Source organism: Callorhinus ursinus, unplaced genomic scaffold (assembly GCF_003265705.2).
Source record: "Callorhinus ursinus isolate GAN/ISIS: 27379988/994484 unplaced genomic scaffold, GSC_fseal_2.0 scaffold4, whole genome shotgun sequence".
In the NCBI taxonomy this organism is placed as follows: Eukaryota; Metazoa; Chordata; class Mammalia; order Carnivora; family Otariidae; genus Callorhinus; species Callorhinus ursinus.
The window spans coordinates 54,404,411-54,428,259 of NW_027397066.1; the positions used below are offsets into that span (position 1 = coordinate 54,404,411).

The 23,849-nt window shown below is 34.6% G+C and overlaps 1 protein-coding gene across 2 annotated transcripts in view; it reads right to left on the reverse strand.

The window, feature by feature from the left end:
• The window catches only part of UBA6 (ubiquitin like modifier activating enzyme 6), an 89,690-nt gene that overhangs the window by 15,383 nt on the left and 50,458 nt on the right, over nt 1–23,849 (reverse strand). For both annotated transcript variants that reach the window (XM_073891758.1, XM_025887570.2), the window contains 10 exons: nt 21,946–22,089; nt 20,547–20,614; nt 19,345–19,423; nt 18,170–18,250; nt 14,648–14,725; nt 13,182–13,363; nt 11,562–11,667; nt 9,576–9,665; nt 9,387–9,467; nt 8,248–8,376 (listed from right to left, as the gene is read on the reverse strand). In XM_073891758.1, coding sequence (XP_073747859.1) covers nt 8,248–8,376; nt 9,387–9,467; nt 9,576–9,665; nt 11,562–11,667; nt 13,182–13,363; nt 14,648–14,725; nt 18,170–18,250; nt 19,345–19,423; nt 20,547–20,614; nt 21,946–22,089 — 1,038 coding nt within the window. The remainder of the gene's footprint in view (nt 1–8,247; nt 8,377–9,386; nt 9,468–9,575; nt 9,666–11,561; nt 11,668–13,181; nt 13,364–14,647; nt 14,726–18,169; nt 18,251–19,344; nt 19,424–20,546; nt 20,615–21,945; nt 22,090–23,849) is intronic.

Genomic DNA, 23,849 nt, shown 5'->3' on the forward strand with positions numbered 1-23,849 from the left:
TCCCCTCCTGCTATCTTCTTTTTTTTTTTTTTTTTTTTTAACATATAATGTATTATTTGTTTCAGAGGTACAGGTCTGTGATGCAAGTCTTACACAATTGACAGCGCTCACCATAGCACATACCCTCCCCAATGTCTATCACCCAGCCACCCCATCCCTCCCACCCCCCACCACTCCAGCAACTCTCAGTTTGTTTCCTGAGATCAAGAATTCCTCATATCAGTGAGGTCATATGGTACATGTCTTTCTCTGACTGACTTATTTCGCTCAGCATAACACCCTCCAGTTCTATCCAGGCCGTTGCAAATGGCAAGATGTCATTGCTTTTGATGGCTGCATAATATTCCACTGTATATATATATACCACTTCTTCTTTATCCATTCATCTGTTGATGGACATCTTGGCTCTTTCCAGAGTTTGGCTAATGTGGACATTGCTGCTATAAACATCGGGGTGAACATACCCCTTCGGATCACTACATTTGTATCTGTGGGGTAAATACCCAGTAGTGCAAGTGCTGGGTCGTATGGTAGCTCTATTTTCAACTGTTTGAGGAACCTCCATACTGTTTTCCAGAGGGGCTGCACCAGCTTGCATTCCCACCAACAGTGTAGGAGGGTTCCCCTTTCTCCACATCCCCGCCAACATCTGTCGTTTCCTGACTTGTTAATTTTAGCCATTCTGACTAGTGTGAGGTGGTATCTCATTGAGGCTTTGATTAGGATTTCCCTGCTGCTGAGCGATGTTGAGCACTTTTTCATGTGTCTGTTGGCCATTTGGATGTCTTCATTTGGAAAAATGTCTGTTCATGTCTTCTGCCCATTTCTGAATTGGATCATTCATTCTTTGGGTGTTGAGTTTAATAAGTTCTTTATAGATTTCGGATACTAGCCCTTTATCTGATATGTCATTTGCAAATACCATCTCCCATTCTGTTGGTTGTCTTTTGGTTCTGTTGACTGTTTCTTTTGCTGTGCAAAAGCTCAATAGTTCATTTTTGCCTTTGCTTCCCTTGCCTTTGGCGATGTATCTAGGAAGAAGTTGCTGTGGTTGAGGTCGAAGAGGTTGCTGCCTGTGTTCTCCTTCAGGGTTTTGATGGACTCCTGTCTCACATTTAGGTCTTTCAACCATTTGGAGTCTATTTTTGTGTGTGGTGTAAGGAAATGGTCCAGTTTCATTCTTCTGCATGTGGCTGTCCAATTTTCCCAACACCATTTGTTGAAGAAACTGTCTTTTTTCCATTGGATATTCTTTCCTGCTTTGTCGAAGATTGACCATAGAGTTGAGGGTCCATTTCTGGGCTCTATTCTGTTCCACTGATCTATGTGTCTGTTTTTGTGCCAATACCATACTGTCTTGATGATGACAGCTTTGTAATAGAGCTTGAAGTCCAGAATTGTGATGCCACCAGCTTTTTCTTTTTCAACATTCCGCTGGCTATTCAGGGTCTTTTCTGATTCCATACAAATTTTAGGATTATTTGTTCCATTTCTTTGAAAAAAGTGGATGGTATTTTGATAGGGATTGCACTGAATGTGTAGACTGCTCTTTGACATCTTCACAATATTTGTTCTTCCAATCTATGAGCATGGAACGTTTTTCCATTTCTTTGTGTCTACCTCAATTTCTTTCATGAGTATTTTATAGTTTTCTGAGTACAGATTATTTGCCTCTTTAGTTAGATTTATTCCTAGGTATCTTATGGTTTTGGGTGCAATTGTAAATGGGATCGACTCCTTAATTTCTCTTTCCTCTGTCTTGTTGTTGGTGTATAGGAATGCCACTGATTTCTGTGCATTGATTTTATAACCTGCCACTTTACTGAATTCCTGTATGAGTTCTAGCAGTTTTGGGGTGGAGTCTTTTGGGTTTTCCTCATAAAGTATCATATCATCTGCAAACAGTGAGAGTTTGACTTCTTCTGCCAATTTGGATGCCTTTGATTTCTTTTTGCTGTCTGCTATGGCCAGGACTTCTAATACTATGTTGAATAGAAGTGGTGAGAGTGGACATCCTGCTGTATTCCTGACCTTAGGGGGAAAGCTCTCCATTTTTCCCCATTGAGAATGATATTCACTGTGGGTTTTTCATAGATGGCTTTTAAGATATTGAGGTATGTACCCTCTATCCCTATACTCTGAAGAGTTTTGATCAAGAAAGGATACTGTACTTTGTCATGCTTTTTCTGCATCTACTGAGAGGATCATATGGTTCTTGTTCTTTCTTTTATGTTGTTGTCTTTCTATTATGATGTTGAACCAACCTTGCAGCACAGGGATAAATCCCACCTGGTCGTTGTGAATAACCCTTTTAATGCACTATTGGATCCTACTGGCTAGTATTTTGGTGAGAATTTTTGCATCCATGTTCATCAAGGATATTGGTCTGTAATTCTCCTTTTTGATGGGGTCTTTGTCTGGTTTTGGGATCAAGGTAATGCTGGCCTCATAAAACGAGTTTGGAAGTTTTCCTTCCATTTCTATTTTTTGGAACAGTTTCAGAAGAGGTATTAATTCTTCTTTAAATGTTTGGTAGAATTCCCCTGGGAAGCCATCTGGCCCTGGGTTTTTGTTTGTTGGGAAATTTCTGATGACTGCTTCAATTTCCTTAATGGTTATATGCCTGCTCAGGTTTTCTTTCTTCCTGTTTCAGTTTTGGTAGTTGATACATCTCTAGGAATGCATCCATTTCTTCCAGATTATCTAATTTGCTGGCATATAGTTGCTCATAATATGTTGTTTGTATTTCTTTGGTGTTGGGTGTATTTTTTTGGTGTTGGTTGTGATCTCTTCTCTTTCATTCATGATTTTGTTGATTTGCGTGATTTCTCTTTTCTTTTTGATAAGTCTGGCCAGAGGTTAATCAATCTTGTTAATTCTTTCAAAGACCCAGCTCTAATTTCATTGATGTGTTCTACTGTTCTTTTGGTTTCTATTTCATTGATTTCTGTTCTGATCTTTACTATTTCTCTTCTCCTGCTGGGTTTAGGCTTTATTTGCGTTCTTTCTCCAGCTCCTTTAGGTGCAGGGTTAGGTTGTGTAGGTGAGACCTTTCTTGTTTCTTCAGAAAGTCTTGTATTGCTATATATTTTTCTCTCAGAACCACCTTTGCTGCATCCCAAGGATTTTGAACAGTTGTATTTTCATTTTCATTTGTTTCCATGCATTTTTTAAATCCTTTTTTAATTTCCTGGTTGACCCATTCATTCTTTAGTAGGATGCTCTTCAGCCTCCATGTATTTGAGTTCTTTCTGACTTTCCTCTTGTGACTGAGTTCTAGTTTCAAACCATTGTGGTCCGAAAACATGCAGGGAATGATCCCAATCTTTTGGTACCGGTTGAGACCTATTTGTGATCTATTCTGGAGAATGTGCCATGGGCACTAGAGAAGAATGTGTATTCTGTTGCTTCGGGATGGAATGTTCTGAATATATCTGTGAAGTCTATTTGGTCCAGTGTGTCATTTAAAGTCTTTATTTCCTTGTTGATCTTTTGCTTAGATGATCTGTCCATTTCAGTGAGGGGGTGTTAAAGCCCCCCACTATTACTGTATTGTTGTCGATGTGCTTTTTTGCTTTTGTTATTAGTTGGCTTATATAATTGGCTGCTCCCATGTTAGGGGCATAGATATTTACAATTGTTAGATCTTCTTGTTGGATAGACCCTTGAAGTAGGATAGAGTGTCCTTCCTCATCTCTTATTACAGTCTTTGTTTTAAAATCTAATTTGTCTGATATAAGGATTGCCACCCCAGCTTTCTTTTGGTGTCCATTAGCATGGGACATGGTTTTCCACCCCCTCACTTTCAATCTGGGGTTGTCTTTGGGTCTAAAATGAGTCTCTTGAAGACAGCATATCGATGGGTCTTGTTTTTTTATCCAATCTGATAGCCTGTGTCTTTTGATTGCGGCATTTAGCCCATTTACATTCAGAGTAACTATGGAAAGATATGAATTTAGTGCCATTGTATTGCCTATAAGGTGACTGTTACTGTATATTTTCTGTGTTCCTTTCTGATCTATGTTACTTTTAGGCTCTCTCTTTGCTTAGAGGACCCCTTTCAATATTTCTTGGAGGGCTGGTTTCATGTTTTAAATTCCTTTAGTTTTTGTTTGTTCTGGAAGCGTTTTATCTCTCCTTCTATTTTCAATGACAGCCTAGCTGGATAGAGTATTCTTGGCTTCATATTTTTCTCATTTAGTGCTCTGAATATATCATGCCAGTCCTTTCTGGCCTGCCAGGTCTCTGTGGATAGGTCTGTTGCCAATCTAATGTTTCCACCATTGCAGGTTATAGATCTCTTCTCCCGAGTTGCTTTCAGGATTTTCTCTTTGTCTCTAAAACTTTTAAGTTTTATTACTAGGTGTCAGGGTGTTGACCTATTTTTATTGATTTTGAAAGGAGTGCTCTGTGCCTCCTGGATTTTGATGCCTGTTTCCTTCTCCACATTAGGGAAGTTCTCTGCTATAATTTGCTCCAATACACCTTCTCCCCCCCTCTCTCTTTCTTCTTTTTCTGGGATCCCAATTATTCTAATGTTGTTTCATCTTATGGTATCACTTATTTCTCGAATTCTGCCCTCGTGATCCAGTAGTTGTTTATCTCTTTTTCTCAGCTTCTTTATTTTCCATCTCTTCTGTATCACTAATTCTCTCTTCTGCCTCATTTATCCTAGCAGTTAGAGCCTCCATTTTTGACTGCACCTCATTAATAGCCTTTTTGATTTTGACTTGGTTAGATTTTAGTTCTTTTATTTCTCTAGAAAGGGTTTCTCTAATAACTTCCATGCTTTTTTTCAAGCCCAGCTAGTATATTTAAAATCATGATTCTGAACTCTAGGTCCGACATCGTACTAATGTCTGTATTGAGTAGGTCCCTGGAAGTCAGTACTACCTCGTTTTTTTTGTTGAGGTGAGATTTCCCGTCTTGTCATTTTGTCCAGAGGAGCATAGATGAATGAGAGAACAAAATGCTAACAGGGTAACAACGTCCCCAGAAAATATACTCTAAACAAATCAGAAAACACCTGAAACCAGGGAAAAGAAAGGGAAAGAAAGAAAAAAGAAAAAGAAAAAAAAGGAAAAAGAATAAAAAAAAAGAAAAATATCAAAACAAAAACAAAAACAGAAAACAAAAAAAAACAGAATATGATCAAATATGATCAGGCTGTTGCATAGATTAGTGCTACACACTAGATTTTGGTATTTTGGTCTATCAGAAGAAAGTGCCTCCCACAATTATAAAGAAACAAAAACTTATATATGTACAAAAATAAGGGTTGATACGATGAAGAAATGGAATATGACTGTAAAGATGAAAATTATAACAAATTTTATAAAAGGGATTGATAAGAAGTTGTTTGAAAAAAGAAAGAAGAGGATTTAAAAAAAAAGAAAAAATAGGGGAGAGAATGTAATCAGGCAGGAGACTAGAACAAAGCCATACACTATAGATTTAGGGTATATTTTTATCTGTTAGAAGACACTATCTCAAAATTTTAAAGAGAGAACTTATATATATATATTCCAAAAGTAAGGGTAACTACTATGAAGGGATAGAATATGAATCTAAAAATGAAAAATAAAAATGTTTTTTAGGGGCGCCTGGGTGGCTCAGTCTTTAAGCGTCTGCCTTTAGCTCAGGTCATGATCCCAGCGTCCTGGGATCGAGCCCCGCATCGGGCTCCCTGCTCCGCGGGAAGCCTGCTTCTCCCTCTCCCACCCCCCTGCTTGTGTTCCTGCTCTCCCTATCTCTCTCTCTGTCAAATAAATAAATAAAATCTTTAAAAAAAAAGTTTTTTAAAAAAGGGATTGATAAGATGTTGGTTGAAAAAGGGAAAAAGAAAAATTCAAAAAAAAAAGTTAAAAAATTAACTTTGAAGGACTAAGGAATCATGGTAAAAAAGCCATGAATTCTATGTGCAGTATTCCTCTAGTGCGGGAGTTCTTCCGTTCTCAGTGATCGGTAAACTTGGTCTTGGCGGGCTGTTCTTGCTGATCTTCTGGGGGAGGGGCCTGTTGCCGTGGTTCCCAAATGTCTTTGCTGGAGGCGGAATTGCCCCGCCCTTGCCAGGTCCGGGCTAAGTAATCTGCTCGGGTTTGCTCTCAGGAGCTTTTGTTCCCTGCAAGCTTTCCCTACAGCTTTGGAGGACAAGAGCGAAAATGGCGGCCTCCCAATCTCTTCCTGGGATGAGCCGAGAACTCGGGGCCCCGCTTCTCAGTGCGCCCCCAGAGAAAAGCAGTCAATCACTCCTGTCTCCATGGTCTCCGGCTGCATTCCGTGCTCACCCGGCCTGTGACCCAGTGTTTCTACCTCTGGCACCTGACTCAGTGTGGAGTCTCCAAACCCAGCAGATCCCTGCGGTGCGCTCCCGTGCCACTCTTCTCAGGGGAGGAAGGGGAGTCTCCCTGGATCTGCCGCTTGTTGGGTCCCTGCTGGAAGACCAGTGGCCCAACTGTGCTGCGGATCACGGTTTATGGCAACCCCGAGCTGAGAGCCCACTCCTCAGCTTGGTGCAGCCGGCTTCCCCGCTCCGATACCTGGGAGCTCTGTTGCACTTAGGCACCCCTGGTCTTTCTGTGACCCCGAGGGTCCTGAGACCACACTGTCCCAGCGGGAGTTCCACCCCCTGCTTAGCCACTGGAGCGATGTCCCTCAGGGGAGCCGACTTCTAAAAGTTCCAATTTTGTGCTCCGCAGCTCTATCACTTGCCAGAAGTGGCGGATGGAGGCCCCCTCCCCCGCCGTCTATCCTCCCGAATAGCGCCTCGGATTCACTTTTCCGCACGTCCTACCTTCCAGAAAGTGGTCGCTTTTCTGTTCAGAGAGTTGTTGCTATTCTTTTCTTCAATCTCCTGTTGAGTTCGTAGGTGTTTAGAATGGTTTGATCCCTATCCAGCTGAATTCCTGGGACCAGACGAAATCCATGTCTCCAACTCCTCTGCCATCTTGCTCCTCCCCCCACTCTATTGTTATTTTTTATCAACACTTATAGTTTTTTCTTTTTTTGCATCTACAGCAAAAATGAATATACATTATTTTATCAGTTTTTACACAACAGTGGCATATTTTACATACAATTCTGCTCCTCTCAAAGAGCTAATTTAAAACAAAAACGAAACCAGTAAAAATATACAGTATTTTGTCTTTTGAGATGATAAATGATGTTTGAGATTCACTTCAAAACCATCTGGGGAGGGTCTATTGGGATGGGTATCTAGATGAAACAACATTATCTACAAGTTGATAAACGTTAAACCTGGGTGACAGATTTGTGAAAATTACATGGGGATTCATTACAGTATTTTTTCCCCTTTCCCTGGTTGAATTTTTCCATAGTAAAAAAGCTTAGAAAAAAAAAGGTAGAAAAGGTAAGGACTAAAAAGAGTTTTTTAGATTTTGAAACAAGAGGTCATTGATAATTATGGTAAAAATAATTTGAATAGGAGTGGGGAAAGAAGACACATTTACTGGATGAGGAAGTAGCAACAGTAAGTATAAGACCACTTACGTAAGCAGCAGAGCCAAGAAGGAAATGAAAAGCAAGGATAAGTGTAATCAAAAGACTTTTTAAAAAAGATGAACTTACTTTATATTCCAATAGGTAAGAGCCTAAAGAGAGGGAGAGACTCGAGAGAGTGCAGGACACATTCTAGCAACTCTAAGTAATGGGAGATAAGAATAACAGCTAATATTTAGTGAGCACTTATGGGCTAGGTTTGCTCAAATTGCTTTGCATGTATTCACTTATTTGATCCTCACGCTACCCTATGAATTACGCACCAATTTATTATCCCCATTTTACAAATGAGGAAACAGAAAACAGACATAAAATGTGATTTTGGATATTGGTGGGCAAGGCAAAATTCAACCAGCTTTCTTACTGAACATCTCTATTTTCTCAGTTTCTTGCTTTATTCTGAACAACAAACTTGTTTTAGACTACTGATGAAATGTATTCCTTATTCTCCAGAAGGAACACCTATCTGAAACCCAATTTTGCACATAAAGAGATAAGGATCAAGTTAATGTATGACTGACAAACCAATGGGTAGAGTTTAAGTGCATTCTTTTAACATTCAAAGAGAAATCAGTTGTGTGCCCTGCACTTGTTTTCACTTAACTTACTACTTATTTCTGGAAAGATTCCCGAAAGAAAGAGTAGATGTTTGGCCAATGAAATTAATTTGGTAGCAATTAAATGTGCCAAGGTCATATCTCTTCTTAATGTTTTATAATGCATACTTACCTTATGGTTAAAATATTTTTCAAATTTTAATCTTGCTAATTCTACACACTGGGACCAACTTCTGGGTCTTCTGCTAAGTAACTTAATAACTTGAAAACAGCCTTCTAAACTGTGCCCAGTTTGTATCTTCTAGAAAATGAGAGAAAAAAACAAACAAAATAAATACATTTCTTTTTTTCTTTTTTTAAAGATTTTATTTATTTATTTGACAGAGACAAAGACAGCGAGAGCAGGAACACAAGCAGGGGGAGTGGGAGAGGGAGAAGCAGGCTTCCCGCTGAGCAGGGAGCCCGATATGGGGCTCGATCCCAGGACCTTGGGGTCATGACCTGAGCCAAAGGCAGCCGCTTAATGACTGAGCCACCCAGGCGCCCCTAAAATAAATACATTTCTAATTAAACACGCAACACCCACCTACCCACCCACATCATTCCTGGGGAAGTATTAGCCAAAGTTTGAAGTGCCAGCTCACGTGACCTATGATTTTAATTTTTACACTATGAGCTCCTTATCCCTGCCTTTTTCTTCTCCCTCTTTCTTTCCTTTTTTTGGAGGGAGAATGGGAAAAGACAGCACATGAAATTTCAGCTGTAGTTTCTTATCTGACAAGTTATCCTCATGTCTTGCTGGCTGTAAGTTGTGAGTACTACAGATGTACTTAATATAAGAAGTACTTATGAATAACATTTTACACTAAAAAGCTGCCCTGTTTAGTACTGGAATAAAGAAAAGTAAGAAAACATCTTTAAAGTTGTCCTCATTATAAGAGTATTAAGTCTCAGAGATTACTGTCCACTCATGAAATTTTCACTAGAACTCACCTCATTTTTTTTCCAAAAGAGTTTAATAAGCTATTTATTATTTTATTTTGATGACATATTTCTTAGGTTGAACCATATGAATTTCTGTTCTGTGGGTCAAACATGGTCAAATATTGGCAATTCTACATAGTTCATATAAACTAAAAAAAGAGGTCATGTGTGACTTGCTAATTTCAAGATTCCTCATGCACTTACTATGTATCATAATGATGTTACAATCTTTCTTTAAAGAGGTAAAATAAACTATTTATAGGCAATTTGCAAATAACATTACACTGAGACAGTGTTGAGATTATATTAAAATGCATTGATTTTTACCTGTAAGACTTCTTCTGCAGATGGATAAGTTTGCCAAAATTTGTTAAACAATGAAGGCTTGTGGGAAAAGGAACTTTCAAACTATAAAGGAAAGAAAGAAAAAAAAGTTACAAATAGAAGTCTTTTTAAAAATTGGAAATATCTTTTCTACTTCAAATAAAAATTTCTTGAAATATAGATCTTTATTACCTTATCTCTTGCCCACTGTATAGTATGTTCAATAGCAGCTGGAAAGGATTTTAGAGTACAAAATGGTATTTCCTCTTCTGGGGGATCCCGCTAATTTATAAAATATAACAACAGATAGTTAAGAAAAGCAATGGTAATTTTTCACCAATTGAGTGTTTTAAGACCATTAAAAAATAAAATGAAATAATAAAATGAATCCAACATTTTTATATCTTCTCCTAGGCAAATAAGAGGAAAATGGATTCTTTTGATACTTAACCTATTTATTAACAGCAATGTAACAAAAAACTTGAATTTTATATAACTTATTATCTGTGCACTTATTTGGTACCATGTGGTACTTACAGCAGGCTCCAATATCTAATTAATTTTTTTCTCCAAGAATCAAGGTGACATCGAAAACTTTACAACATTCCCTACTTTGAAAAGTAATTCATGAATCCCCAAAACAGTGCTCAGCATACCAGGAGTTTCTTTCTCCACGGAGAAAATAATTTAGGAGCAGGGATCATATATCCTTGATGCTTGGCATAGTTTTGTACAAAAGTATGTATTAAATAAACAACAAATAAAAAAGAATGAAATTTTGCCATTGCAACGACATGGATGGAGCCAGACAGTATTATGCTAAGGGAAATATGTCAGAGAAAGACAAATACCATATGATTTCACTCATATGTGGAATTTAAGAAATGAAACAAAGGGGAAAAAAAGAGAGGCAAACCAAGAAACAGACTCGTAACTATAGAAAACAAACTGATGGTCACCAGAGGGGATGGGGTTGGGAGGATGGGCTAAATAGGTGACGGGGATGAAGCAGTGCACTTGGATGGGCACAGGGTGTTGTATGGAAGTGTTGAACACTATATTGTACACATGAAACTAATATTACACACTGTATGTTAAGTAAATGGAATTTAAATAAAAACTTAAAAAAATAAAAAAAATAAAATACAAAATTAAAAAAATAAAAAGAACTTTCAAAAGAGAAACAGCAAATGTCTATGTTGTCTCATGTAAAAAAAAAAAAACCATTAAAAAGACCTATTTTCTCTTATAGGGTACATTTGGCTTAGCGTTATTGGTTTAACCAATCTAAAATGACTCACTTTATCTCTTTTTACTTAGAGATTTATATTTGTTTGCTCCTATGAAATACCATAAAATACTTTATAAACCAAAGAGGGAAGCCAGAAGAGAATTCTATTTTTTCTGAGTATAAAGTTAGAGAATATAGGAAAAGGCTTGGGAAAAATGTGGCAGAGAATCAAGCATTCTCTATTTTGAAAATCTTCCAATATCACCTCAGCATATCATGATTTTCTCTAATTTCTTTCAAATTAAACTTATAAATTTTGTCTACTATAATGTTTTTACTATATAAACTTCTGATTTCATGAGAATGGGAAAACAAATTTTCTAAATCTTTAAAAATTTTACTAAAGCAAATATAACTATTAAATAAAGTGATATTTACACTTGTAAAAACATTCTTTTTTCCATTTTACAACTTGAGTTGGTCTTTTTTAAAATCCTAAACCCTACAATTATTTCCTAGGCCAGTGTTTTTCAACTTCGGCAGTGTATCAAAATCACTTGTAGAGTTTAAAAAAAAATTACATCTATATGCTTTACACATATATAGAGGGCTTGCTTCCTCCCATGTATCAACTGAGTCATCATTAAGATTTTCGGTGGTCAGTTCAAACGTTGTTAGAAAACCAATTAAACACCTCTGAGAAATAAACAGTAAACACAAGAATAAGGATGCAAAAAAGGCTAGAAACAAAATTTTGATGATTTAAAAAATAACTTCAACTCTCTTTAAAAAATGCATATGCACATATGTATGGAAATTACTGACAGATCGATTAACAGATTAGGAAAGCTAAATCAAATCTGCTGACTAATGAGAAAAAAATGAGATATAAACATTATGAGATATAAAGAAGAGAGGCATTTATTTCAAAATGTCAGTTCACTTACATGACTATTATAGGATTCAGTTAAATGAGGTACAATAACTTCAGTGTGTCCCTTAGTGCCCATTGTTCCAGAATCTAAGAGGGGTCGTAGATTTGCTAAGCAACGGCTATTTGAAAAGATAACAGGTAACGAACAGTTAAGTGAGCAATAACAATGTAAGCAGGGGACATCTTACCACCTTCTGTTAATCATTTCACACACTGATCACTTCCTGAATGTAACATCAGGAAACAGATACATTACCACCAAATAATGCATTTATCATTTCTGTCCCCCTTCTCCCACAAATTTTGTTGCTCAACCTAGTAATCTTTGTCCGTTTCTTCTTCTTCTACTACTACTACTAGATTTTGGGCTTCAACTTTCTTTTACTCTAAGTTAACTCTTAAACTAATATACTGCCCTTTCTTGCCTTGCTTTCTATTTCTTCTTTGGTTATTTTCTTTCTTCTTTTTTTTTTTTAAAGGCTTTATTTATTTGATAGAGAGAGACACAGCGAGAGAGGGAACACAAGCAGGGGGAGTGGGAGAGGGAGAAGCAGGCTTCCTGCAGAGCAGGGAGCCTGACGCGGGGCTCGATCCCAGGACACTGGGATCATGACCAGAGCCGAAGGCAGACGCTTAACGACTGAGCCACCCAGGCGCCCCCCTCTTTGGTTATTTTCTGACTACAAGTTCTGTCGTACTGTATCTTCTCAATATTCTCTTTATCTCAACCAATATTAACCTTCTTTCTTAATATGTATAATACCTATATTCTACACACCTCAATTTCTTAAAGTTTTTATTCTTCCTTCCTCTGCCCAAGATAACTTTCAACTACACTCTCCAATGGCAAATTTTTCTGTTAATAATCTGCTCTAGAACTCTAACATTAAAAAGTCATATAAAGATGTAAGAAAAATTATAAGATATACACATTATAGTCACTCATTCGTCTACTTATTTAACAACTATTTCCTGAATGACATATGTTGGGCCCTGAGGATATAGTGACGGGAAAATAAAGGGTCCCTGAATAAATGATTTAGTAAGGAAACAAGTATTAATTAAATAAGTGTATCAATAAAAATAAGCACTATAAAGAAAAAAACAGAATGCTGTGAAAGGTTACCATAGGAGGATCTATAGAATTTAGTGGTTAAAAAAATTCTGTTTGAATAAAGATACTTAGGATGAAAATGAAAGGTTGGAAGAAAAAAAAAAAAACTAAACTAAACCAGGTAGACTTGGGTCAGAATTTTTAGAACAAGATAAGCATAATTTCCTGAGTCTGAAGGAGAGTATGTACAAGTCTCTGAGGTGAAAAAGTGTTGGATACCTTACAAGAACTGAAAGAAGGAATGTGTAGCTGGAATGAGGGGAGCCAGCAAAGATAGGTAAATTTTAAGCTAGGGTGGTAGACAGATGGCAGACACTCTATGAAAAACATTTAGGCCATGTAAAGATTTTGAATTTTATCCTAGGTATAATGGGAAACCATAAAAAGGGTTTGCGCTTGAGAACCACAATAGAAACACAAAGAATGATCAGAAAATTGGGTAACTTTTCAATAAACAGATGTGGAAAAAAGTGAAAACAAAATAAAAAATTTTTATGAACCTGAATTTTAAGAACATACCTGTCTACATATCTCCTGGCTTCCACATTATCTAATGCTGTAATAATTATATCTTGTTTAGTATAGAACTCATCATTGTAAATAGCCTCAGTAGCTGGACATACTTTGTTCAAGTGTGCATCTATCTTTAATTGAGGATTTATTTTGAGGGTTGCATCGGCAGCAGTATAACTTTTAGGTTTCTAAACAAATAACAAATAAAAACAGAAGAAATAAATGTTAAACAGAAAAGCTAGGCCCTGATTGAACTTATACATTTTTTATAGGAAAGGAAAGCAACCAGACCAGCTTTCATTTTTAGTTTGTGGAAATTATATTCACTGTAGTCACATTATATTTAATAATCTACATTAGTCTGAGTAATTAACACATTATTAATGGAAATCTAAACAACCTCTATTTTAGCCATGTGCTTTAAGTTCTTAAAATATCAGTTATTAAAAGTGTATTTGAACTTGGTAAGTGCCTAGAAAAAAATAACACATTCAGTAAAATATTAGCAATCCTAACTCTGCAGAAAATGAGCTCTCACAGGTATAGGAAGTTAACTTTGGTACTGAAATCTTATAAATATATTACTAATTTCTTGATGGAAACATTTAAAAAATTATTATATGTGTTTCAGTTTTATAAGAGTCCCCTTGACACGTTTTTACTTCTCAGTGCTGTTAAGTACACAAATTGTAAACTTTGTCAGAACTCAGTAAAATAAAAATAAACAGGCCTTAAAAGTTCTTCTATAAGTAAAATGCACAGAGTGAATGAATTGTGTGACATACATTTTGGTTCCTAACAGACACTGTTATTTGTTTTGTATTTGGATAGGTGAGGCAATTATGCCACATGCTCTAGTAGTCACTTTCCTGTTAATGACATTCCCTAGTTTACCAAGATTATCAATGGGTTGTTGAACAATAAACTGCAAAAACATTTTTAAAGAAAAAGCAAATATGTTTCACTAAAATGCTCCTTTTCTTAAATATTTTGAACTCTATAAAAAAGACTGAAAACGCATTATTTTACAATAAAGAGGATGTTAAATAGTCAAGTAAGATCAAAGAGCAAAAAATTCTAATTGCTAAACTTTTTACCTATTTTGTAATAAAAACTCCAAAAGACAGTGCCAAATGTGTGATCTATTAAAATTTAAAATTAGGAAATCTGTCTCTGTATCCTTAGTTTCTAAGATTAAATATGTAGATACATCCTGATTATAAAATGAAAAAAACACTTCCCATGATTCACAACTTAGATTTTATATCCAAAATCAATGCAAAGACCAATTTTTACATAAAAAAAATTGTATATTTGTCCCAAATGTCATTCTCAATGTTTGATTATTTGAGAGTCTAGTAATATAAAAACAAATTATGCTTGTTCAAGCACTACTTTCTATTTATAAAAAGGAAACTCTCTTTTTTGTATAACACAATAGATGACTTAAATTTGAAAGAGTAGCAACAAACCTGTATGTGGTGAGGCCGAAATAGGAACTGTCTATTCAAGTTGGATTTTTCTATCAAGTCAGGATCTGTTACTGTAATCTAATGTCAAGAACAGAAAAAAGCTGAAATTATGTAAGAGAAAAATTTAAATCTATTTTGCTTCTCTCAGAAAGACTAAAACAATTCCCACAAGTTACTCTAAATTATTTTAGCTGTTAGAAGTCATAAAAATACAAATATTCTAATGGTTACCAATACTAGTATTTTTATACTATGTTTAACTATAATTAATATTTAGCATAGGAACATGTTAAACAAAACTGCTGAAACTGATGACAATTCATGCTCAAAACATTTTTCTAATTATTCGTAACAAAATAAGAGGCTAAAAACATCACCACATTTTAGAAACATGTGATGGATTAGCCAAAGAGGAGTTAGCTCTTCTTTCTAAACATTTATTTTCAACTGCAACAAATTTGGAAAGAATATCTGCATGTTTCAATTTGAAAGGAACTCTTGCTAAAGCAGAGGTCTACAAACCACAGTGTAGGCAGCCTGCCTGTTTTTGTAAATAAATTTTGTTGGAACACAGTCATGCCATTTGTTTTAAGTACTGTCTATGGTTGTTTTCATGCTGTAATGGCAGCGCTGACTTGTTGTGACAGAGATCCTTGGTTCACAAGCCTAGAATAGCTGCAATCTGGTCATTTAAGAAAATGTTTGCAGACATTCTAATGGATGCAAGATGAAAATAAACAGATCCAAGATAATCTGAAAAGTATTCATAATGCACTTGTCACTTATGTTAGTATTTGTACGAGATCTGACTAGGAGCAGTATTTCTCCAGTGTGTTTGAGTTGTTAGATAGTGACAGATGTTCACAAACACATTCACTTTCTTTTAGCTGGTATTACCTGACTGTATCTGTTTTTTTGGGGGGTTTGTTTTCAACATTTCTATGTAATTATGTGTTAGAGTGTGTCTCTTTTAAATAGGAAAAAAAGCACCAAACAGAAAATGTCTCTTAACAAAAATTTAATCAATATATAGTTATTGTGATTACTGATATAAGGCTTTTTTTTTCTACCTCCCCCACCCCACTTTTTATTCACTCCCTTTTTTGAGGGGGGTCTTAAGTTTTCTTGATTCCAATCCCCCTCAATCCTTACTGAATTGGTCTGGAAGTTAAACATCTATTTTTATGTGGTTATACTTAAAATTTTCACATGCACATGTGACTTAAGCTCTAGACAATCTCCATCTTCCTCCTGAATAATTAGAGGATATCTGAACTCTCCCTTCTCCTTTCATATCAATGAACATTATACTTATTTTTAATCATCCCATCCCCAAAGTCAATATTTTAATTAAAGCTTAAAAAAAACCCCAATACTTATTTAAATCTACGAATGCTGACAAATGCCTCTACTTACCCTTGCTTCATGCACTGCTCATGTTATCTAATAAGTTCTTTCAATGAGAACCAATAAATGATTTTTCATCATTTCACCTGTCAGTTATCTTTACTTCTCTTGAAAGATAATGTAGTTGGGTACAGAAATCTAGATTGACAATAATTTTCCAAAGCACTATGAAGACATGCTTCTCTGTCTTCAAGTGTCATTTACTGCTGATGAGAAATCTATTAGGTAATCTCTCTTTTTATCTTTGCCTTTGATCATGCTGACTAGTTTACCTTTTCAATTTCAACATACTGGTCTCTAACTCTGGAAACTTTTGTCATTATCTTGGAATATATTACTTCTTCATTATCTTTACTCTCTCTGAAAATTCTACTACACTTATGTTGGACCATGCAAATGTATCCTCTTTCATTAAAAAAAGATATCTTTCTGGGTTCTTAACTTCTATTCATCAATTCTCACTTCAGTTATATGTGAATTTTAAGTTCAATGACTACACAAAAAGTTTTATTTGGTTTCCTGTAAAAATTTTAGTGCTTTCCCCCTCTCATGTTTCTATCCTCCTCCCCCCTTTTTTTTTACCTTTGGTCATTTTAAACTCTATTTTAAAGTTTGTTTGCTCCATTATTTGTAGCACTCCTGTTATCTATAGTTCTTAGCTTAATTCTTCTATTTTCATTGGCTGGTTTTTCTTCTAGGTGGTACTTTTTTTCTAGTGGATTGTAATTTTTATTGTGAATTGTCTTGAACAGATGTTAATTTCTCTGCATAATTCTATGTACTCTTGGTATTTAATTATCACCATGATGCAATTTCATATTTGTTTTTGTCAGAGCTTTGGAGATTTCAATGGTCTTATTTGTTATATTCATCCCACTGCTTGAAGTTTTTTGTAAGATATAATTCTGGATTCCACACACCAGTGTGGTACATGCTCTTAGTTAAAAGTTTCTCATGAGTTACTTCCTTTTCTATTTAATGTTTTGGACATATACTCAAGAAACACTTGTGAATAACTACAGCTTTTAGCTCAGGAACTAATTTCTCTCTTGGTTCCTGGAGCCTGGGACTTTCCTTTCCTTTTTCCCAGTTAAGTTTGGCTACATTTGTAAACACTATAAAAAAGAATAATTTACATAGCAAATCTATATATTTGCAGGATAGAGATCTGTGCACATTAACTGACTGTTTTGTCACCTGAAATCAGGATTATTTACCAAAGTACCTTTATATGCTGATATGCATTATGAATTTCAGCTAAGATATTCAGGTGATTCCCAAACTTAGGTAACCAAGATTTCTTTCTTTTTTTTTTTTTTTAATTAGAAATACCTTTTAAAACCACCAAAACTAATAGTGGCTTGTGAAACACAACTTAAGAAATGCTAAGCAGGAAAAATACATATGTAAGAGTATCTGTCTATAACTGTGATAGTAATGAATACCATTTTAAGTGGAATATTAAGACAATGTTAATATAACTATAAAATGTGAACTAGTATATAAATTTTAGTCATTTCATTACTTATTGTTAGTCACCATGATAAATCTATGAAATCACTACTCTGGGAAGCTAGTTTATATTTTAAAGGCAAAACAAATTAGTGAAATATATTTTTATTTAAATATATGACATGGCTTCCCAATTAACTCACATTTATCATCTTAAGAATTTAAATTGAACACCAAAGTTTATATTACTCCCTTTTATTTTGATAATCACTAATTGAAACTTTATCTGAGAACTCCGCCACTTTCTAATGTTAGCTTCTCCCATCTTAAAGATTTATTTAATAATTAATAAGGAATCTTAATAGAAATAACAATTCTAATGTGCTTTATAGTTTGCAAACCCTTTTCACATTATGAGGTAGGAAGCAGAGATACCAGTTTCATAGTATTAGAGAAAGAAACTGAGGAACAGAGAATTCAAAGTAATTTGCCACACGGTCACATAACTTTTGGAAAAGTGGTCAGAACAGAATCAGAATTTTCCAATTTCGAGCATAATTCCCTCTCCTCAAAAATTAGTATTTCAGATCTATGCAGTCAAATATAGTACAAAAATGAGCAACAGAAATACAAACTTTTAACTCCCAAGGATTTTTATCTTACCATTCCTTTTTCTTTGCTTGTACCAACACCAAGTAAAGCAAAATTTTTTAACATTTCACAGCCTATGGCTCCACATCCTACCTATAGAGGAGAAAAATGAAATATATCGGATTAAATACAATTAAGACTACTTACTACAGGGAAATGTCGTATTAACTTTCTTCAAATGCCAATTTTTAATACATATAATTTTTAAAATAATTTAAACATTTGTGATTCATTTTATTTTAGAATACATAACTAATTTATTATGCTGTTTTAACTGTTTCAAAGAAGAAAAATGTATAAATCAAATAAGAAAAAGCATATTTACAATTCCTTTAAACAGAAGACATTTTAATATTCCATTTTAATATTCCAACAAAAGCAAACAATTGAGCTAATTATCTGTATGAGATAGAAACAAATATCACAAAACATTCATGCAACATTTTGATGAAAAAGATTCCTTGTTGATAATTTTCAAAATTCATTTGATGAAGCTACCTATTCTAAGACTTTCTATAGCTCAGCAACAGCTGCTGATATTCAAGACATTATTTAAAAAACTATTACTACAAAATCAGCAGTTATTTTCACAACTGATTATAATAATAATAAAAAAAACCCCATCAATGGCAGGAAAAGGAGTTTTATGGTAATGGGGAGAGATATCTTGCCAATGCACTAATTAAGATTTAAGAAAGACAGATTCTACCTACATCTTATATGGTAAGAAAAAATTTAAACAATAAAAAGGAAAAAAAAGCTCATCCCAAATCTAATTTTTAATGTATTTCTAGAAAATCATTTAATTTTCAAAACTTATAATACTCGTATTTTAATTCTGAATGTATTAATTCTTTATACTAGGGGTTGGCAAACATTTTTTGTAAAGGGTCAGTAAATATTTTTTTTTGTAGGCCATATGGTCTCTGTCACAACTACTCACCTCTGCTATTATAGCATGAAAGAAGCCACACACAATACATAAATGAATGGGTTTGGCCGTGTTCCGATGAAACTTATTTACAAAAACAGGCAGCAGAATGGATGTGGCCTGTCTTAAACTTCTACTGAATGTCTACTCGGTTAGGAACTGTACTCATTTAGACCCAAATTTGCTTTAATAAATGAATTTGAGGATACACAATAGCAGTTTGACTGGACTATTTATTCTCATTATTTATACTTACTAAAAAGATATTCAACTTTTGTAGTTTCTGACACAAAGTGTCTCCAATGCAAGCTCGTAAGGCATCATATCTATCTCCTCTGAGGGAAAAATATACCAAAAACCAGAAAGGCATAAAAACATTATTAAGATTAGTTTCACTACTGTTAATACCAATTTAATGCTGTACTTTAAATAGAATACTCTGAGTTTCCTCCAATCTAAAAGAAAATTATCTTATTTGAAGACAAAAACCCCATTAAGAAATCAGTTTTTTCTTTCTCCATTTAATATCCTATATCCAAATGACTTAAGTAAAGGTGACCTCAGTTTATCTAGAAAAACAATTTTCTAAAGTAGGGATTTTTTTTTTTTTTTTTAAGAGAGAGTGCACACACATGAATGGAGGGGGATGGACAGAGGGAGAGAGAGAATTTTAAGCAGGCTCCACACCCAGTGTGGAGCCCAAGGCCGGGCTGGATCTCATGATCTTGAGATCAAGTGAGGGAGGGATTTTTTTTTTTTTAAGATTTGTTTATTTTAAAGGGGGGAGGGAGGGGGGGGAGAAAGAGAGAGAGAGAGAGAGAGAGAGAGAGAGAATGAGCAGGAGGGGGGAAGGGAGAGAGAATCTCAAGCACACTCCACACTGAATGTGGCCCTGACGTAGGGCTTGATCTCACAACCCTAAGATCATGACCTGAGCTGAAACCAAGAGTCGGACACTTAACTGACTGCACCACCCAGGTGTCCCAGGTAGGGATTTTTAATAAAGGTTCCTAGAGAAGTCTATGGGCTTTGGAGTTGTTAATGCACCTAAATTAAAGGCAGAACTTTGGGTTATGTGAATTTTGGGGAGAATGAATCCATAAGGTTTTATCACATTGTCAGAGATTTGTGATTCAAAAAGATGAAGAATGACTGATACAAATAAAAGTTGCAGATAGCAGTTGTTTTCGTCTAATTCAGAATGGTATTTTGAATGCTAACTATTTTCATGGCATACAATTTAAAACTTTACCTTCATTATTTATAAAGTGGTAAATATACTGCATTATTCTGACACTTAAAATAACCTCTAAGTAAAGAAAAAAATGACTCTAGAAGTCAACAAGTTATGAGAAAATACATCTAAAACAAATGCATATTCGAGCAAAAATTCTTTTAACCTAGTTGCCTCTTACAAACACTCAACTAAGAAAAAAGCAAGAAAAATCTCAGAATTACCGTGGGAGAAATTGTTCACGTTCAGGTTTGTCTAGAGATTCGACAATATCTGCTGCTTCAATGTATAACTTTAAAGTAGAAGATAAAAACACAACTTACTATGTATGAACATTAAATTGCTAAAAAAAAGTAGTTTTTCTCTTCTGTAGTTGTTTAATAATCATTAAGGAAAACAATGATAAAAATGCCAATCCTGAGTAACACAATACATTAAAAAAAAATCATTGCTTTTTATACAATATATATCCCTATATTACTTCATTTAAACAAATGATTAAACCTGAAGGAACTGTTAAAAAGATATAATCTGATTCATGTCACTCACCTATCTTAAAAATGATATATTCTGATTTTAACAAACAAAAGGGAATTTCACCTCCAAATCTATTTCTAATTACATAAAAACTCTGGAAGCCCCATTCAATTTCAGCTACATTTGAATAAGTAATCCGATTATTTTTAGATCAGAAAGTACCTGTTTTATTTTCCAGCTTGTGTATATTATGTCATTTATACTATACTACAGAGGGTATGATATAGGAAGCCACAATTTTAGCATTTAAAAAAATACCAAGTTAAAGTTTATTAAAAATTTCACTCTCATTTTCATTTATTATGTGGCTAAATTTGAATATAACTAAATGGTTGTTTATTTAATTATAACAACACACAATCTATATTAATAACATTAACTTATATTCCCCATACTGTTAACAGCTGTATCTAAACCAGACATTTACAACTGATCTTGTACTGTGTTAAGATAAATCAAGTAATTCAGCAGCAAAATAGCATTATGTGGATACTTTTTAAAACATAAAAAAAAGGTAAATGTTATATTCAAAATGTTAAAGTGTTTTCAAAAAGGAAAGGGCCCGAAGAGTATCCTTTGATACCCTCTGTCAATTATTCCTTTTGGTAACAGAAAGGATTTTTTTATTCCTTCTTGAGATGTTTTTACCCTATATATACAGTTCTCAAACTTACACCACTCCCATGCTTTTACCATTAGTTTAAACCTGGGAAGGGATTCTGAAGATTCTTGATGCCCAGAGATTCCATGGAACTGTTTAAAAGTCCTGAGAGCCCATGAATGCTAAGCTAATAGTACTAGAAACTAAGTATAAGGGTAGAAAATTCATTCCTTCACTCTCACAAATGAAGGAAATATATCCTAGAATGCAACTTTGGGTTATATTCCAATAGCCTCAACCAATGATCTTGTCAGTTCCAATTAGAGAATTAAATTTTGGTGGCATATCACATCTAACTCATGCATTAAAAAAATATTTTAAGGTTGCTTTTATAATATATAATATCATAATTCATAACAAACACTCATTGTATGGGTGGGAAATTCAACCTTAAGTATAAAAAAATATTAAAATACAGAACTAACCCACTGACACAATGGAGAAAACTTCCCTGTCACGGCTTTCAATACTTCTTGGCTGGCAACACCTCCTACTGATGCAGCAAGTGGGGGTAAAAAACCTTGAGCAGTCCAAGAGAGCCAATGCACAATGTCAGCATTTACTTCTGGCTGAAACACAAGCCATGAAAGACAATAATCAATAGTTTTTACAAAGACACTCAAAATTTCAATGGCTTAGTGTGAGAATTATTAAATTACTGTAGCTTAACTTCTAAAAAAGCTACTCAATTACCCTACTAAATAGATTTTAAGTCCTAAAAAAGTTCCAATCTCATAATAAAAGATCCAAATGCATGTTAGTTACCATAAGCAGTATTTCTCTATACCAGTAAATGCCCATTTTTGCTTTCTGAATCTTTATGTTACACCAGGGCAAGATTTAAGATTAACTGGAATATCTACCATCTACAGTTTTTGTTAAAGACTAGTTCTGTGATGTCAGTCAATATTTATAAACAACCAGAATTTTTTAAAAAAAGTGTTTTAATGAAAACTATGGGAAAACCTTGATCCTAAATAAATGAAAATAAAGATAAACTGATCCATAAAAAATGATAAGGAGCTATCAGTTTGTGCTTGAAGTGGTAAATAAAAAGTAAAAGCGTCAAAAATAATGAGGCAATACATTGTTAGAAAAAAAAATGAGAGTAATGCCAATTTTTCATACTAATTTAAGAACCAATCACCATGAAGTTCTCATTATCATACTTAAAAACTGAAATGGTGTTTCTTGAAATAAGACTTATTTATTAGTATTTTTAAGGAAATACTGGAGAATTGGATTCTGGAGCTATTAGCACAATTCTTATTTATCAGAAAGATCTCTTAATGAGCTCTGGCTTCTCTTTCTCTTCCTGTTCTTTCAACACCAGTAACCTTATTCTTAACGATAAGATTCAAATAGAGCTCAACTGATTTGAAATCCTATGTAAAATAACACTACATGTGCATTTTGTGATACAAAAAGAGGTTACTATCTACTTACTATTCCACCCACTCCATTTCAGTGTTCTAGATTTTATTATTTTTCAACTGCTTAGCACTAAACTCAACTCAGATTGATTTCATTTAAGCTGTGCCATTTCTGAAGGTAGTGATAATATTAAAAACAATGATGAGACTGTGAATAGAAGCAGGTAATTTGAGCACCTACTGTGAGTTTATATTAAATCCACATGTAATTTGCAAAATAATCCTAGGAAATATAATTTTTATCATACAAATGAGAAACTGAAACTTTGAAAAAGGAATTTACTTAAGATTTTTAGCTAATAAAATGGAATCTAAACCCCAAAAGTCCAACTTACCATTAGGTTACACTATCTCCCAAGATTCTATTATTTTTTAATTAACAACAGCCAAATCTGGGGAATATCTGGTTGCCTTACGATAATGACAACAGCCTAAACCTGAATTTCCCCACACAATCTCTAAAAATAGGTATATATCCACATTATCCACAAGAAGAGAAATAAACCAGTGGCAGAGTTTCAGTATTACTAAGAAACAGAACATTATGAACCTCAAATTACCTGTAAATAGAAAAATATAAGCTCTAACCTCCAACAAAACCACTTCTGGACATCATACTGTTGCAAGGCTGCACAAAGAGCACAAAGTGTGTAACCACAGAAAACAGAATGAAAGGCCTAGTGGCAAATCATTCTAAGAAAACAGAAAGCCCCACACTAAGTGCAAAAAATACTGAAAATGTATGAAATCTAGCAGATCTCAGCACTGACTATGGTTAAAGAATTTATCTGGGAGAGAATGATGTAAATAGAAAGAGGGAGACATCCTTTGACACAGAAGGCTAAAACAAGAAATAAGAGGGGAAGTTAAGGATTTGGCAGAAATCAAAGAGTTCC